The sequence below is a fragment of the Triticum urartu genome, chromosome 4, assembly GCF_003073215.2.
Source record: "Triticum urartu cultivar G1812 chromosome 4, Tu2.1, whole genome shotgun sequence".
Taxonomy (NCBI): domain Eukaryota; kingdom Viridiplantae; phylum Streptophyta; class Magnoliopsida; order Poales; family Poaceae; genus Triticum; species Triticum urartu.
The window spans coordinates 179,571,021-179,588,506 of record NC_053025.1 but is presented as its reverse complement, the minus strand read 5'-3'; the positions used below and the strand labels follow the sequence as shown (position 1 = coordinate 179,588,506).

The 17,486-nt window shown below is 43.0% G+C and overlaps 1 protein-coding gene across 1 annotated transcript; it reads right to left on the bottom strand.

The window, feature by feature from the left end:
• Nucleotides 1-388: 388 nt before the first annotated feature.
• Nucleotides 389-17,178, bottom strand: LOC125551243 (ABC transporter E family member 2). Its single transcript, XM_048714398.1, has 12 exons — nucleotides 16,875-17,178; nucleotides 15,102-15,187; nucleotides 14,913-15,010; nucleotides 13,389-13,506; nucleotides 13,178-13,267; nucleotides 12,224-12,528; nucleotides 11,934-12,129; nucleotides 11,675-11,857; nucleotides 10,674-10,943; nucleotides 9,768-10,013; nucleotides 771-908; nucleotides 389-682 (listed from the first exon to the last, which is right to left on the bottom strand). The coding sequence occupies exons 1-11, from the start codon at nucleotides 16,975-16,977 to the stop codon at nucleotides 789-791; spliced, it is 1,815 nt and encodes a 604-aa protein (XP_048570355.1). The 5' UTR covers nucleotides 16,978-17,178; the 3' UTR covers nucleotides 389-682; nucleotides 771-788.
• Between the last annotated feature and the right edge of the window lie 308 nt (nucleotides 17,179-17,486).

Below are 17,486 nucleotides of genomic sequence, written 5' to 3'. Positions count from 1 at the left end.
TTCCCAAGGAATGCCTCTCCTTGCTTGTCCCCCTCATCCGGCTAGGACGAAGAGGGAAGTGACCCTCCACACGGGCCTAGTTCTTTAGAAAACCCGACAAAGACAAGACCCAACAAACCAAAATTTTGACTAAAAACAAATTAAAATCAATCAACTGGAAATTAGCAAAAATAAAATTCTACGTGGATATTAGCAAAAATAAAATTCTATGGTGAACACAAGCTGAAAATTAGCAAAAATGTAATTCTAAGGTGAACAAAAAAAATAAAATGTATAGCGTGTACTGCCCACCACACTTCGTCTTTCATAAGACTAGTTCAAAAGGAACGGAACCAACTAGTGAGAGGACATAAAATACAATGAGGATAAACTACTGAGAGGACTATAATAAGCTCCAAAAGAATATGCATTATAAGATTTCACGATAAAACAATATGAGATGGTAAAGCCATGATACAGCAATGCAAATACAAGAAAACTGATAATCGTTCTCCCCACAGCTCAAACCAACAAAAAATACAGTTTCAACACATGCACTTCTTTGAAACCCAAGCACCACACTCGATGCACTTCACTCCTGTGGCCAATTCACATGTCTCATGGACACACGTCATGGCAAGTTCTCGTTAGCCTCGCGCATGATCCGGAAGGGTTCAAAACATTATTGACGTCCAACAAGAATCTACACAGGAGCCCAAAAAGAAACAAATTCACTAAACAATCAAGAATAAGATACGTGCAGCCATTAACCAATACCAAATTGTAGCAACCTGTGCTGCCCCCTCTCACTAGTCATCTAGGTAGTAGTAGGACCCTGCATTCTTTTGTTCTCTGTCCTTAGTAGATTCCAGTTTGTTGATTCGTGGCCTGTAGTTGGTCGGGTCTCTTCTAAATGTAATGTCAAGATGCTATCAGAAAACAACAACAAAAACAAAAGGGAAATTAGCACCCCAAAACAAAGAGTCTGTAAACAAAACACTACTTTAATGTTTGCATATGCAAATCTAGAATTGGAGAATCCTACTGAAAGTTAATCTTACAGAAAGCTGCATGCCTACAACTCAACCAGAGATGGAAGATTCGATTACTACTTCCTGCATTCTGGTTTATTATCCCACAAGTATTTTTATTTCAAATTTTGACCATACATTTAAATAATAAAATACTCCACCTAGGAATCCTTTTTTCTCCTTTTTTTATGTAGCAAAAGTAGTATCATTAGAAACTTGTAAGTAATAAGACCCTACATCCTGTAGGAATCCTTTTTCTCCTCTTTTTTTTTGAGTTTTTTCCAGCCTCTTCCTAATCTATATAGAAGATACATGTAATTCTGGGCAGTAGAGGGGGTACAATTTCTGGGTAGGTTTTGCTACGAGCAATCAACCGCCATAGAATCAGATATTTAATTATTTATAGCTCGGTTCTCGACGTGTCGAGTGCTCTCTACAAGAGACCCGTCAAACACCGCCGCCCACCACAACAACATCAACGCTGTGTCGCCGCTCATGCACCGTAAGGCCTATAAAAGCCCTCCTCCCCATCGCTCGAGTACCATCCCGGCCATCATTCACCACTTCCGTCGTTATCCTCCACACCTACTGTTGTTGATCTGTGCGTGAATTGCGTGGGAAATTTAGCTTTGGCATCCATCCATGCACACACCGTCGGGGGCCAAGTTGCTGCGCGCCGCTGTGCCGCCTCTCCATCCCAGCACCTGATCACCCGCCGAAGCCGTGTCCGCGCGCTGTCTAGCCATCCAGGAGACCGGTCGCCGATCACCACTCCGGTCGTTGTCCCTGTCCTCGACGGACGAAGCCCCACAGTTCGCAAGATCCGCACAGCCGCACCATCTGTTGTTGTTGCCTCGCGCTGTTTCTCCATTGGAGCCACACCAGCCAGCGGGGAGATAAGGTGGAAGCAGCGCCTCCTGACAGTTGCAGGCTGCTCAGCATCAGCGCTTACCGCCGCACAAATCGACACAGGGCACACCAACCCAGCGGTGGCCAACACGCGGCCAAGAACTCATCAGCAGTGCAGCAATAGCCACCAGGACGGACATGCACAACCCTTGGCAGCAGGTCGTTTCACCGGTGCTTATTTCGGTCGGACAACAAAAAGGTATCATTACTTTTTCATTCTTTGAAAGATCTATACCTAACATTTTTGTTCTTAAACATATGTGGACAGTTTGGCAGATAGATGAAGTTTGTGGCTCGCTGCCGCAGTTTTTGTTAGCTAACAAGTATTGACGGGTATTGGCAGAATATCAAGTAGTACCACCTTGCAAATAAAAATACGTGAATCAGTATAAGTATTCCATGGTTAATGGTCATGGCAACTTGGTGCAGGTTAAGGAATATAGAGGTGACTCATGTACTGCACCAAGAAAGTTAGAAGATCAGCTAGAGTATTTTCACTTATGTGGAGAGCCGTGTCCGGGTTGGCGACTTGGCGATATGCCGGTGATTGGCGACTTGCCGTCCTCTTCCTCCTGATTCTTGTTCTTGATTCTTCTTTGTTCTTTCTTCCTTTTCTGATTCCCAACTCTTCTCTGTTCTTTCTTCTCCAATCCTCTTGGTCCATCCAGATCTGAAAAATCATCTGTTCTCTGTTCCTCTCCACAGTTCGTAGAGGAAGAGGTCAAGATTGATTTTTGTCTCCCGGTTTAGATCAAATCCAATTTTCTGTGCTTTTGTGGGGATCTTCTCAAGCGTGCAGATTCCCTATTTATCCTGATCCTAGGTATTTATTCCTCTTGTTCGGTTGCCTCACGCAGTCTTCCATCGGTTGTGTCTTGTGTTAATCGCTAATCCGTCAGATCTGCTGCGAGCCGCCTCTGTAGCTTTTGATTCTCTTAGTCCTCCTGCTAATCACTATAGTTTTGCCGGTGTCTTGATCCGATGAGCTCATGTGCAGAAGTCTCATCTCCCGGTTGCTCTGCTTTCTTGTGGCGTGTTTGGGGTTTCTGCTTTTTGGTGGCGTTGGGGGCTCTGCTTTGCAGCGGCTGCGAACATCCACAGGCTGAGTATCAAGGGAGATGAAGCTGATAGAATGGAATTGTCGAGGAAAAGGAGGAGCAGGAGGCGGACTTAGGTGGTCAGGTGGACTCGAGCATGACTCAATATTTTTCTTACGCAGTGGCACGCGGCCCTAACTCAGGCGTCACGAGGGCCATAGCTTGGAATTGCCGAGGTATGGGCCGGGGCCTCGGCAATGATCGTATGCTCTTCTTGGCCAACTTGATTCGCTCCACGAAAGCTCAGGTAACATTTGTCTCAGAAATTAAATCTTCCAAAGTCCATTCTGTCGATCTTGTTAATAGGTTTGATGGCTTTGGCTCATGTGGGGTGATGAACTCAAAGTCACTGTTCATAGTGCTTCCTTCCACTATATATTAGCTAATGTAGTCCATCTAGCTTCTGGGGTCCAATTTTGCTTGATTTGTATGTATGGTGACCCATATCATAGGCAGACTAGTGCCATTTGGAGTCAAATTTCCACTTTTGTGTATGATAATCTGGGTATGCCCATGATCTGTATGAGAGATCTCAATGACATCTTGTATGATACAGATGGATGTAATGGCACTGTGAATTACTTTCGTATGAATGCTTTTCGTTCTCTTGTTAAAAATTGTGGGTTTTTTGACATAGGTTTTAGTGGTCCGGCGTATACTTGGCATGGCAATCAGCACACTTCTAAACCCATTTATCGTCGTCTTGATCGTTGTTTGGTCAATGCAGAGTGGTGCATGCACTACCCTAATACTAAAGTTTTTAATCTGCCTATTATTCTTAGTGATCATGCTCCCATTTTAATGTCGACAGAGGGGAACTTTGTTAAACCCAGACAAGCTTTTAAATTTGAGAATTGGTGGCTGATGGAAAAGGATTTTGCCAATTTTGCTAAATCTGCCTGGAACAATTGTTCTCTTACTTCTTTTGCAGCCAAGACTTCTTCTTTGGCAGGTTCACTTAAAGTGTGGTGCAGGAAAAAGAAGTCACTACAAAGTGATCTTTTGAAGCTAGAAGAACAGATCAATCAGCTGCAACAACTACCATCTCAACAGCTGGACCATGCTCTTGAAGGTGCTCTCACGGTCAGGTATGAGCAGACTATTTCCAAGCTTCGGGTCAGTTCTTTTGGGCGGCTTAAAAAATAAGCCGCCTCTCCCCAGCTTAAAAAATAAGCCGCTCCCAAAATTCATGGAGGCTTCTAGATTAGTAATCCCATAACTAGTTCAGAAGCCCCAATAAATAAGGAAGGGGACTTATGACAAAAGCTAGGGAGGAGGCGGCTTATTTTTTAAGCCGCCAAAAGAACTGGCCCTTAATCATTTTTACAAGCAACGCAGCAAGAAAAATTGGGCTGGGGCTGGAGACCGTAATACTAAGTTTTTCCACCAGGCTGTTGTTAAACGTAGGAAGCGTAATACTATTTGTTCTATTAAGGATGAGAACAACATGCTGCATTTCAAACCTACGGCTATCACTAATCCGTTTGTCAATTATTTTCGATATATTTTCTCCTCTTCTAATAATAATGCTGATAGACCTCATGAGTTCACTCAATGGCCTAATGATACTTTGGATCCAACTTATTCTCTTCCTAACAAACATGAGGTTTTGCACATTCTTAAAGACATGAAGTTAAATGCTTCTTCAGGGCCTGATGGTTTCAATGTTGAATTTTACTTGGCTGCTTGGGATTGGATAGGGTATGAGGTTACTCAGCTTGTGGTCAATTTGTATCATACTGCTGTTTTGCCTCCTCACATTAATGATACAAATATTGCTCTCATTCCAAAGAAATTGGTTCCCCAAGTCCCTATGGACTATCGTCCTATAAGTCTTTGCAATGTTGTTTACAAAATTATTGCAAAGTCGCTTGCTAACAGGATTAAACCTCACCTTCCTAATTACATAGATCCAGCTCAGCAAGCTTTTATTGAAGGTAGAAGAATTAGTGACAACATCATTATTGCCCAAGAAATTACTCACTCTTTCTCTTTGAAATCTTGGAAACATAATGCTTTCATGCTTAAAATTGATCTTGCTAAAGCGTTCGATCATCTTGAATGGAGTTTCATTGTTTCTGCGCTTACACATAAAGGGCTGCATAGTCATTTTATAAATTTAGTTCATGCATGCATCTCTTCGCCCACGTTTTCTGTTGTTATTAATGGTCAGCCATCTCATAAGTTTAAAAATTCTCGGGGTATTCGACAAGGTTGTCCTATGTCTCCTTATTTATTTGTCCTTGCTATTAATGAATTGTCCATTGCTCTTAATGAGGCTCTTGCAGCTCATCATCTTCAGGGCATTTCCCTTGGACCAAACTGCCCCTCCATTCACTCTATTCTTTTTGCAGATGACTTGTTGGTTTGTGGACAGGCCACTCTTCAGGAGGCTACCACTATGGCTAATCTGATTCATCAATTTTGTGCTATTTCTGGACAAATTCCAAACTGGACCAAATCTGCCATTCTTTTCAGCACTTATGTTCCTTCTAATATTGTGCAAGATATTAAGCAAATTTTCCCTGTTTCTTCCTTGGATGCTAATTTTACCCATCTTGGTCACCCGCTGGTTCTTCCTGCTAAAAACAGGGTTGTTGCCTATAACTTTGTTCTCGATAAATTCTTGAATAAGTTGCCTTCCTATAAAGCCAACATGCTTTCTCATGCTGCCCGTCTTGAGTTGATTCGTTCTGTTTTTTCGGCCATCCCTGTTTATTATATGGCTAATATCTTGTTCACGAAGAAATTCATTGCTAAACTTACGGCTATTATTAGAAATTTCTGGTGGACAGGTATTAGAGAAAATGACTCTACAAAGAACCTTTGTCTTAGGGCATGGAAAGACATTTGCAATTCTAAAGATGAAGGAGGTCTGGGCATAAGGAATTTAAAGGCCATCAACGAAAGTCTTCTTCTAGCAGCTGCTTGGAGGTTAGCTAAATCTCACTCTTCTCATTTGTATCTTGTGCTCAAAGCGAAATATTTCCTAGCTGCTTCCATTTGGACAGCCACTGCTACTCCTCCAAAGTCTGCCTTTTGGGCTTCTATTCTAAAAATGTTACCCAAGCTTAGAACTCATTGTTTTTATCAAATTATGCAAGGTAACATTTCCATTTGGAGCATGCCTTGGTGTACTAATTGGAGTTCAATCCATGATCACCTTATACCACAACAATCTGGTTTTCTGTATCCTGCTTTGGTTAAAGATCTTTGGCTTCCAGGAAAAGATTTGGAATCATGCTCTTATTTTCTCGCTTTTCCAACAACCCATGGCTTCTGCTATTGTTCAAACTGATATTGTTGATGATGATGTTCCAGATTTGCTTTGTTGGGATCTTACTCCTAATGGCATTTGTTCGTCCAAATCTGCTTACAAACTGTGTTTGCAAGAAATCCATTCTAATCCTAGACATGCCCCTAGTGTTGTTCCTTCGGTATTAAAAGATCTTCTTAAATTGTTTTGAAAACATTCTCCCTAGGGTGCAAACTTTTGCCTGGAGACTTCTGAGAAATGCTTTGCCTACGGGATTGCGCGCTGGTCGTTTCTCAATTCACATTTCTCAGATGTGTTGCCGATGTGGTCAGCAAGAGGATGAGTTTCATCTCTTTTTTCTTTGCCACTTTGCTCGTGCAGCCTGGTTCTCCTCTCCTTGGTTTCTTAAAGCGGATGTTTTGCTTCAAGGACATTCTACGATGCATTCAGTGCTTACATCCCTCATTCAGATGAGGCATCCACATGGTTCTATTCCAAATATTCTTAATTTTCTGTGGTGCCTTTGGAAAGCTCGCAATGATTTTCTTTTTGATTGAAAGAAAGCTCTTCCTTATCAAGTTAACATTGCAGCGGTTGCTTTGAATTTGGACTCTGATGATGTTCTTTCAAGTCTTTCTAATAAGCAACAACAGATTCAACATCATCTTGCTAACAATCAGCTTCCTTTGCAAGGTACCACGCTCAAGTCTGATTTGTTAATTGTCGGAGCGAAAAAATTTCTGATGCAGCTTTCAGAACAAAGAAAGTCCCTGGTCTTCCACCAGATGAAGTTGCCACAGGTGTTGGAATTTACATCTCAATTCCATTTGCTCAAGGAGAAATCAATGTTCAGATTCAGGCCTCGGCAACATCTACTTCCACTCCTTTACAAGCTGAAGCCATTGCTCTTTCTTCTGCTGCTTATATAGCCTCTCAGCTTAATGTTGTTCATCCAATTTTTTTGACTGATTGTCTTTCTCTTGCCAAGTATGCTGCTCTGAGAAACACCTTGGACTGCTCTATTCCTTGGAACATTAGAAAGGATCTGGCCATTTTTCTCAAGCAAACTGCTTCCTTGCACCCGAAGGTGTTTCATATTTCTAGAGAGATTAATGGTATTGCACATAATCTTGCTCAACAGGTTTTTAGATCCACTGGTAATACTCAAGTTTGTTGCTTTGCTCGAACCCATTCTCCTAGATCTTGCCATGTTGTGCCTCTCCTATCAAAATTTCAAATTCCAGGTGTTAAACTACATACTGTGCACTGCTATTAGTATTTGGTCTCCTCACTATTAGCTTCTTTTCCTGTGCAAGCTGCTCTGTCATGTTTGTTTTTTCAGATTTTCATCTACAGGGCCCTTAGAACTATGCTGGACTTGGACTGTTGGAGATGCAAAGTATTTCTTCTTTGTTTTGCAGGTTGTGCGCATCTATGGGATGCTGAAGGAAGTTTCTCTCTTACAGGTCTGGCTTGCCGTAACTGCTCTTTTCGGCGCATGCATGCAAGCTTCTTATGTTTCAGAAAACACGGTAACAACTCTCATAGGTAAGAATGGATTTCCCTGGACTGTACCTATTCTATCTTTTTCAGTTTTATATAGCACAATTAGATATGCACATGGTTCAAAGTTAGTTGTACTATTTACTCAGGATGGGAATGGGCCAGACCGCTCCGGCCCAGACCTGGTCCCTGCAGGCCCCTCTATTCTCTTCAGGGACATAGAGCCGACCCAATGGTCCAATACCAAGTTGCCTCATGTCCATCCCATTTTAATAGTATAATGTACAAAAGCAAAGAGCATTTACACAACAACTTGTTTCAACTAGCATCATTTAGCTGTAGGAATTTTTAGTAAGTTAAGATATTTAGAATTTATTTGTTCAATGAAAAAAAGAATATATGCACCTTCGTTTCTATTTCTACCACGAACCGTTTGCACCATACGGTAGCATTTTGTAACTCTGAAACAAAAGTGGTCTTGGGTCATTAGTTTGAAATTTTCATACAAGCACAAGGGTAACAACCTAACAAAGGCATGTGCATCATAACGGCAGACTACAGCCTTGGGCAACTAAATTAGGGTAGACCCGTTTGTCCCGGTGGACCGGTGATGACCGGCTCCCCTGGCCCAATTTTCTTATGAAGTCGGCCCACAAGACCCATCGGCTTTGTTATGGGCAGGGCCGGACCAATGTCCCAATGGGTAACATCGACCCATTCACATCATGACTATTTACTTTGTAGTGTGCTCTTTCTGATTTAGTCACACTTGTTTCTTTTAAATCAGGAACATGCTACCCTTAGGTCTGAATTCTGAAGGGGAAATTCGTGATGTGAATGGGGAATTTGCTATCGTATGATGTTGTTTAATTTAATGCAAACGACTGACAATGTTCATTGTTGAGTTTCTTCTATCACTATGCAAAATGAAACACGGCAGGTGAAATCATGGCATTTATTCTTGATTTTTGCTAAGTGTAATTATTGAGTTATAAGATTTTGATGCCAATGTAATTGAAATGCTGCTAAAATGTTCTCCTAGTTGATGATTTAATATGGTGGCGGAGAAGATAATCAATATAGGTTTTGCTCAACGAAGTCATTTTTCCATGTGCAACCGCCTCTTTGCGATCTGGATCCAACACAAGTTACAGGAGGTTCATTCAACTACCACAAGTTGTGATGCGCATTCAACTATTACATTTTCATTGTAAACAAAATTATGTGATCCATGTGTATATGTATACATCATATCCAAACGCAGGTCAAGATGTGGCACTTGGGGGGTTTCAGTTCTGGAACACTTTTAGAATTATGAGCATTTTTCCTATGGGCTGCATTATTTGTTGCTCCTTCAAAGCGTTTAGGTAATAGTATAGTTTGTAAACTCTGTTTAATATTGTGCCATGATTTTTACGAGTTTAGCCTTGATGTGCACAAATATGCTTAAATGCTGCAGCTCACATTTATGTGTTGCTGTACATGGAAGTCTATGATATGGAGTAGGTGAACATATATTTTGAAAAGTTTGCTGCTGTTTTTCTATACACTTTTGTGGCTCTATATATTGTTCCTAAATCAAGCTTATAGAGGTAACTATGATACAATATATTAAAACCCAAATAATGGCCTCCAGAAACTACCTAACACCTGCATATTTATTCGTTACGCATACATGTTGATAAAGACAAGAGAAGATGTAAATATAAACTTCCATGACTGAATAGGAGGTTAGACAAGTACAATTTTATGCAAAATATGAAAATCAACACAAAATCTACCAGCGAGGTACACAAACAGACTAGTTTCCACTAGGAATCCAACTATATTTTTTATGGCATATCATTTCTATTTTGCAGTCAAACCTATGGTCAAAGGTTGACCCAAAATACGAGGAGGGCTAATAAACCGAGACGGAGGAAGTATAGTACTCCCTCTGTGAAGAAATATAAGCAGGGAGTATCTTGTAAATATTTATTACCCTGCACTTACCGATAAGAATTTATTCATCCCAGATACCAAAGACTGTGGTGCATTGGCAGTACAGTCAATAGAAGCAAGTCCCTCATAAACAATAACCTTGTCCGCTAAGTAGGTTGCCATAATGAAATCATGCTCCACAATAAATGCAGTTTTCTTTGCATGAAGGATGAATCTTTTGATAACCTTCGAGGCAACAATACGCTGCTCTGAATCGAGATATGCACTTGGCTCATCAATTAAATAAATATCTGCAGGCTGAACAGCCACAAAGTTGGTATCAATAAGCTGACAGGACGTATGTTCTTGGCCCCATTAAATATTACTCCCTCCGTCACAAAATATAGTACATATTAGATTTTTTCCAAGTCAAATCTTGTAAACCTTGACCAAGTTTATAGAAAAATTGAAATTTATCAACATCTAGAATGCCAATTCAACACCATTGGATTCATCATGAAGTATAAATTGCATATGGTATACATTTGATATTGTAGATATAGATGGCTTTCCTTATAAACATGGTCAAAGTTTGCGAAGCCTGACTTTTGGTAAAACCAATGTGGACTATATTATGGGGTGGAAGGAGTACCGTTTAGGAAAATCGTTTTCACACATGAGCCAAGGACTGTGTTGATATTTAGACATGCTAAAGATCACACTAAAGCAGGGTGAAGCATCACAAATAGATTATGGACCATATATTATCTTTGTGCTTGATACAATATCCAAAATCTTACTCAACCATAAAAGCAGAGCGAGAAAGGAGTCTTAAAAAACTAAATGGAAAATATACATTTAGTATATTGAACATTTAAAAACAATACAAGATGAGAAGCCTTCAGAAGTTCAAAACCATATGATGCAAAAAAGAATTGCTTTATCCCGTACAAAGTTTGAAGTGGAAGAAGAAAATACCTTTCCAAGGCACAAACATAATGCTACTCTCTGGAGCTCTCCACCTGATAAATTAATAACTTCCTGGTCCATGAGTTGCTCAATTTGTAGTGGTTTCATAACATCAGATACAAACTGAGGATGAGTATATGAATCGCGTATTTTCGAATGAAGCAAGTGCCTCACTGGATGCTGGAATTTTGGGCTGATCTTTTGAGGCTTGTAGGACACATTGAATTCAGGAATTTCAACCTCGGTTCCTTCCATGGTATCTGGCTTCAACAACCCGGCCTGTCCAGTCACAACAAGAAAGTATGATGCAACTGCTTCATCAATTCAGTAAATTACATCATGTACTATTTTAGCCAGATAAGCTTCACATGATTTGAGCCATGTAACAGTAAATTTCTTATAAAATCATAAGTATACAATACAGTACCATCAGAAAGACAGGGTATCCTCGATTTCTTAAGGTAAAATTCACACCTTTAAATAGCCGATATCAATAGATTAAATGTTGCACCCCGCTTTATAGAGAAGAGTAAACTGCATTCATCTTAGATGAACATTTTCAAACAGCAACAACAAAGCCTTTTAGTCCCAAACAAGTTGGGGTAGGCAAAATACTGCGCCCCTTGAGAACAGCAACATACTAAATTGTATACATTGGGTTTGAAGCACCACCAAACTAAATTGTGTTAACAATATCCAATAGGAATCTTGATTCGGTAGTACTTAGTTGACTTTCAGAGTACTACACTACTAGGGAGTTAACACAAGTTTTAATAGTGGCAAAGAAAAAACTAGACATATTCTGCACTTGTTGAAATTTCAACCTTGAAATGGATAGTCGTGATTTTTTCTATATAGTGTCAAGCTCAGTGTCCGTAATGGTAAGAAACTAAAGAGCCAAAGGTTCTCATATCATTTCAAATACTAGCACTACTTACAAGGTTTGCAAGATAAGAATAAGGTGAGAGAGGGAAGTAGGGCGGAGGGAGGGGAGAGAGAGAAAGATGTACCAGCATTCTGATGAATGTAGTTTTCCCTGTGCCGTTCTCACCAAGCATCACAACAATCTGAGAATCAGTGAATTCACCCTCAACAACAGAGAGCTTGAAATTTCCCTGTGTTTTGCTCATGGTAGGGTACTTGTACCGCTGGTACGTAGCAACTTCCTCTGCGCTTTCCTGGGTCTCCGCAATCTAACAGGACCATACTAAAATAAGACAAAGGTTTCATAACTGAACAAGTATTTCAAATCCTATGAGCCAATGTTACCTTAAATGTAAGAGATTCATCTCGAAACCGAAGGTTTTCTGTTGGAACAAATCCAGCCAGGAAAATATTGATACCTTCTCGGACAGAAAATGGTAACGTAACTACACCGTAAGCACCTGGCTTCCCATATAAGCAGCAAATAAAGTCGGACAAGTAATCTAAGACACTCAAGTCATGTTCGACAACAATGACATAGCTGAAAACAAATCAGAGAACACTTCATAACAAATTTCTTGAAGCTTTTAGTCAAAAGATCCAAAAGATAATTAGGATAACAAATGATGCATTACCTGTTTGATCTAAGCAAAGACCTAATGACTCGGGCAGCCTTAAGCCTCTGTTTAACGTCCAAATAACTTGATGGCTCATCAAACATGTAAATTTCTGCACTTTGTACAGCAACAACTGCTATTGCAAATCTCTGAAGCTCGCCACCAGACAGATCTCCTACATTTCTGTCAATAACTTGGTTCAATTCAAGGTCAACGCACAGCTCATTTTTCATATCCCGCTCATCTTTCTGCTCAAGTACTTGCCCTACATTTCCTTGAACAGCTTTTGGAATATGGTCGACATACTGTGGCTTGATGATTGCCTATAGAATATGGGGGGCAGAGATAGAATGCACAGTATCAGAAGCGTTCAACAGCATAAGACAGATGCAAAATCATACACTGGAACAGCCTATTCAAAAATGTCTGAGTACTAGGTACTTCCTCCGTCCAGGATTGAAGGGCCGGCGCACCATACGGCGTCCATATTTGTTAAGCCATTTGCTTTTATAGCGCTGTGTTTCTCTGGTGATCTGTTGCTAGTCCCATGTGATGATTGGACATGCATACACATGCAAGCTAGGGGAGAGAAATAGGCTGCTGCTGCTGCATGCATGCTATTGACTGGGGCACGCAAGCAGGAGAGCGACCGCATGCAGACTTGGGGGAGAGATCAAAGGACTATGCAATTAAGATGGCTGAGTCCCTTGGTCCTATAGAACTGGGCATCCAGACCAATAAACTCGGACGTAAGGAGTATTTGGTATGTCAGTAACTACAATATGGTGACAACCCCAAGACTTGAATAATCTCAGACTATCTATATGTGTATAGTCAAACTATTCAGATGCATTACAAAAAAATTCTTAGCACACGTGGAAAGTGATTATAAGCTGGATATCAAGAGCTTGTTGAAAACACGTATTAACAAGCCCTGCATGAATTACAAGGACGATAAGTAAAAAGTAGAACCTTCAGGTTATCCTCCAATATGCGCGTAAAATAGTTCTGAAGTTCAGACCCACGGAAATATGTAAGGATCTCTTGCCAGTCAGGTGGATTCTGCAAGAGAAGATCTATGAATAACCATCTGTTGTGCAGGGAGTTAAGGGGCTCCCCCAATCTAAGAAACCAGTTGAAACCAACCATCAGACAGGAATCAGAGAAGAGATACTGAACATACTTTGAATCGTCCCAGATTGGGCTTCAGCTTGCCAGCTAAGACTTTAAGTGCTGTTGACTTCCCAATTCCATTGGTTCCAACAAGACCCAAAACTTGACCAGGTCTTGGAACAGGCAACCTGCAAACTCTAAATTATTACTTCTTCGAAAGGGCAGCCTCAACCCAGATTAAATAACACACAAATACCAAAAAACAATACACATCCATACAACAACGCTGCGTTTGGATGTCTGTAATGAGGCCCTGAATTGGATTTGGTATTCCCGAATTTCCAATTCAGCTGTTTGGCATGCACATGGAAACAGCAGTCTGAAATAAAATGAATACAGCACCGAAATCGCTAGCCCTCCCAACGTTTCCGAGCTCAACCCCTCCGATTTGGTTGGACATCGTCCATCCCACAAAAAATAACGATTCAATTTTTATTTCTTCCCTCGCTTGACCAAGGAAACAGCGGCCCCCCGCGTGACCTGAGAGGACCCCGACAGCGGGGAAGCCCTCCGACGGCGGTGGCCAGTCCTCGCCGGCCCTCCGGCACCTGAATCCCCGCCACCTCAGCTCATCCCCCTCCTCCAATGGATGCCTCATCTCCCCCTCCGGCTCGGATCTCGTCATGGAGTTGCAGTGGCCATCCGTCAGGACTAGCAAGCCATGGCCGCCGCCGCCGGCGGCGCTGCCGATCCCGCCGTCACCACCTCCATCCCCACCTGCACGCATTGGTAACCATCCAATCTCTCGCGATTCGTCCCTTGTTTGTTTCTTCTTTGCTGCTGGTTACGAGTTGCCAAAATAAAAATATTGCAATATTGCTCACGTCCTTTCAATCTGGCTATCTCTTCAGTCGTTACTAATTCACTAATTCATCAGTTGGTGGTCGAATGCACATTACCCAGCCATGTACTGTCAAGTGTCAACTGCAGGAACAGATTTCATGGTGCTTGCTCTCTTATGACACTGCAGGAAATTTTGTTTGTTTCATATAATCATCCAGTCCAAATTTAGTTTCTCTTCACCGTATTGCTAGATGAGATTAGTAACAGAAGGATTGATTGTTAAATTTTGATGGGTGGATTGATTCTTAATTATGTTTGGAACTTATGGCTCTGCTTTGGCTGGTTGCTTTTCATAAGAGACATATTGTACAAATTTTGATATTATGTGTGGAACTTATGATTCTGCTTTGACGGGTGGATTGATTCTTAATTTTGTGTGGAACTTATGATTCTTAATTATGTGTGGAACTATAATTATGTGTGGAAATTATAGCCACAAATTGTACAAATTTCGATTTGATACATATAGAACAAGGCACTATGCAATTCCATAGTTTGCCATCCAAACAAGATTTGGTATTGAAACCTCACTGGGATTCCATGAGCCAATTCCATGAGCATCGAAACAAGCGAAATAGTATTCATGTCCATTACAGTTTCCCCACTGAATTGGTATTGAAACCAATTCAATACGGAGGCCTTTAATACCGACATCCAACCGCAGCACGAGGCTCTTTGATTAAAAAAGTACCTGTGCAATTTGAAGGTATTCGGTCCATAGCGATGGGTAGTATCTTTCTCCAAATCTTTTGGAAGATTGATGATTTCAATGGCATCAAAAGGGCATTTCTGCATCAAGTATTACAGCAGAAGTGAGAAGATTATAGTAACACTATGAAAAATCATACATCTTAATTGCAGTATTAAATGACAAGCATACCTTAACACAAATACCACAACCAATACACAGCTCTTCAGAAATGAATGCAAGTTTGGCCGCTGGACTAACTTCAATGCAAAGCTTTCCTGTACAATAAGACAGTTAATTGTCATAACCACAGCAGCACTTTAGCTAGGAAACCCTCTAGCATGCATAACACATCAACGTGCTTGGTAATGTTAGGGAAAGGGGATGGGAGTTTAGATGTGGGAGTTTGTTGGGGGATTAGGCTTGGGAAATTGATTATTACTCTAAAACCCACGTTTGGTGTGAGGTGAGATTTAGAGCCTGTTCGGATGCACTCCGCTCCTGGAGCGGGCGGAGTGGCGTCGAACGCTACCGCTCCTCGGAGTAGACGGAGTGGAGCGGAGCTGGATGCAGTTCAATCCGGCGGAGTGGCTAATACCGAGCTCCGCGGGCGACTCCCTGTGCCAGCTCGATCCAATTTCTTTCTCTCTCACAGCGATTCGGCGCCACCCATTAGCGTTGTTCCTGGCGGGCTCGCCGTCCACGCCACGACGTGCTCCCGGAAGGCCGCGTCCGTGTGCGCCACACCACATCAGCGAGCTCAGGCGGCCGCGCCCGCCGCGTCCCCGGCCTGTTCCTGGAGTGCCGCCAGTGACTCCGCCGAGAAGTGCAGCACGCGCCCGCGCAGCGGCGTCCGTGCCGGCCTCTGGATGAGCTTTGACAGGTCCGGGCATGGCAGCATGATCGCCGCCGGCGCCATGCCGCCGTCGGGCGACCAGCGCTGGAACAAGCCTTTGGCGCGATGCTGGAGCTTCCGGAGGCGCCAGGCTGACGTGCGTGATCTCGACCAGCGCGTTGAGGAATCCCCAGAAGGCGGCCGTTCCGTCGGCCAGTGCGTGGTTGCAGACGACGCCGACGAAGACGCCGCCGGCGAGCTGCGTGACCTGCACGGTGAAGAGCGGGAGCTGCTGGCCGTCATAGTTGACGGCGTCGTTGAGCGGGAAGAAGACCTCGAGGACCTACAGGACGTCCACGCCAGGAGGAACGACGTCGGCGACCGTGACGCGGCGGCCGGCGACGACGTGGAGGAGCTCGACGGCCCCTGCACCCTTATGATCGATCGTGTATGGACTTTGGAGTGGAGTCAGTTGCCAAACGTCTTGTCAACTCTCGATTTTCATTGGAGGAGCCATCAGTCAAGGAGCTGGGAGTGGAGTCAGAGATTTGAAGGAGTGGAGTGCATCCGAACAGGGCCTTAGTTCGAATTTTGGGAATTGGGCTCCTTAATTCCCTTTCCCCCTTTCCTCCTCAACTCCCTTGCCACCGGCCAAATAATGGATTATATGTTTCAATACCCCCAAAACACTCATTCCCTAACACTAAATCCCCTCAACCAAACACACTGTAAGCACCAAAAGGGGAAATGGAGAATTGGTGCAGCCACAATAAGCGCTATAAATGTGGACACTGATCCTTGTTCATAGACTACAATAACAAACAAATGGCAACATGTATGAGAAACTGAATCAAATCTTAAGCACGTAACAACGCTTCAGCAAGTTCGTAGCAACGATACTACAGCTGCCAAAACAAAAACGTGACCATGTTAAGCGATCCAATTCCCCAGATCCTGCTAGTACAAGGCACACACCAGTCAGCTTGAAATCAGAATCATCATATAAACAGATTGCCCCGTGGAAATGGGAAACCACTGGGATCTACGCTTTGATTCGCCAATAGCACCGGCAGACAAATCGTAAGCCCACATCGATCAGACCCGCGAGTGTGGAGAGAGAGGCGAATTACCGGTCTTGACAACGGGGCAGCTCTTCTTGCACTCCTGGCGGCACTTCTTGGGCTTGCACTTATCCTCGCTCACGATCGCGATACGGGTCAAACGGTCCGCCATCTGCGGCGACTCTCCGTATTCGCCGCCCCGTCCAAAGAGATTTCCGCTGGAGGGGGCAGAGCGCTACCACTGGCGGCGGCACTAGAGTTAGGCGTGGAAGTGGCGGCGGGGAGAAGGGTATATCACTTTGGCTTTGGCTATGGAAGTGTTGTCGTACGCGCGCCGGTGGGCAGACCAACCAAAAAACCCTAGGCTCGAGTCCTCCAGCCGGACCCTCAAATTCGGCATCTCAATTATAGATTCGTGCCGGAGATTGAGGCCTCAGCGGTGACCGTCAGATCAAGAGGTGAATGGATTGGATCGCGCCATGGAACTCTGCGGTAGCGCCATGCAATTTTGTGCCGGTCCAGAGGTATTTTCGTCTTTTGCACTTGCACAGCCCAATCACTATGCCTTGATCCATCCCCGCACGACTTCCATGACCCTCTTTCTCCTCTCGCTCTCCTGACTCCCTCTCTCTCTCTTTCCACAGACCGTTATCGCCGTCACCACCACCTTCGATCCCTCCT

What these genes read in the sequence shown, in the direction of transcription:
- LOC125551243 (XM_048714398.1), bottom strand. Translation starts at nt 16,977, where the DNA reads ATGGCGGACCGTTTGACCCGTATCGCGATCGTGAGCGAGGATAAGTGC. An exon ending in CCAATCTGGGACGATTCAAA is followed by an intron (nt 13,268 to 13,388) that starts GTATGTTCAGTA and finishes CTTCTCTTGCAG; the next exon opens with AATCCACCTGACTGGCAAGA. An exon ending in CTACATTCATCAGAATGCTG is followed by an intron (nt 10,944 to 11,674) that starts GTACATCTTTCT and finishes GTGACTGGACAG; the next exon opens with GCCGGGTTGTTGAAGCCAGA.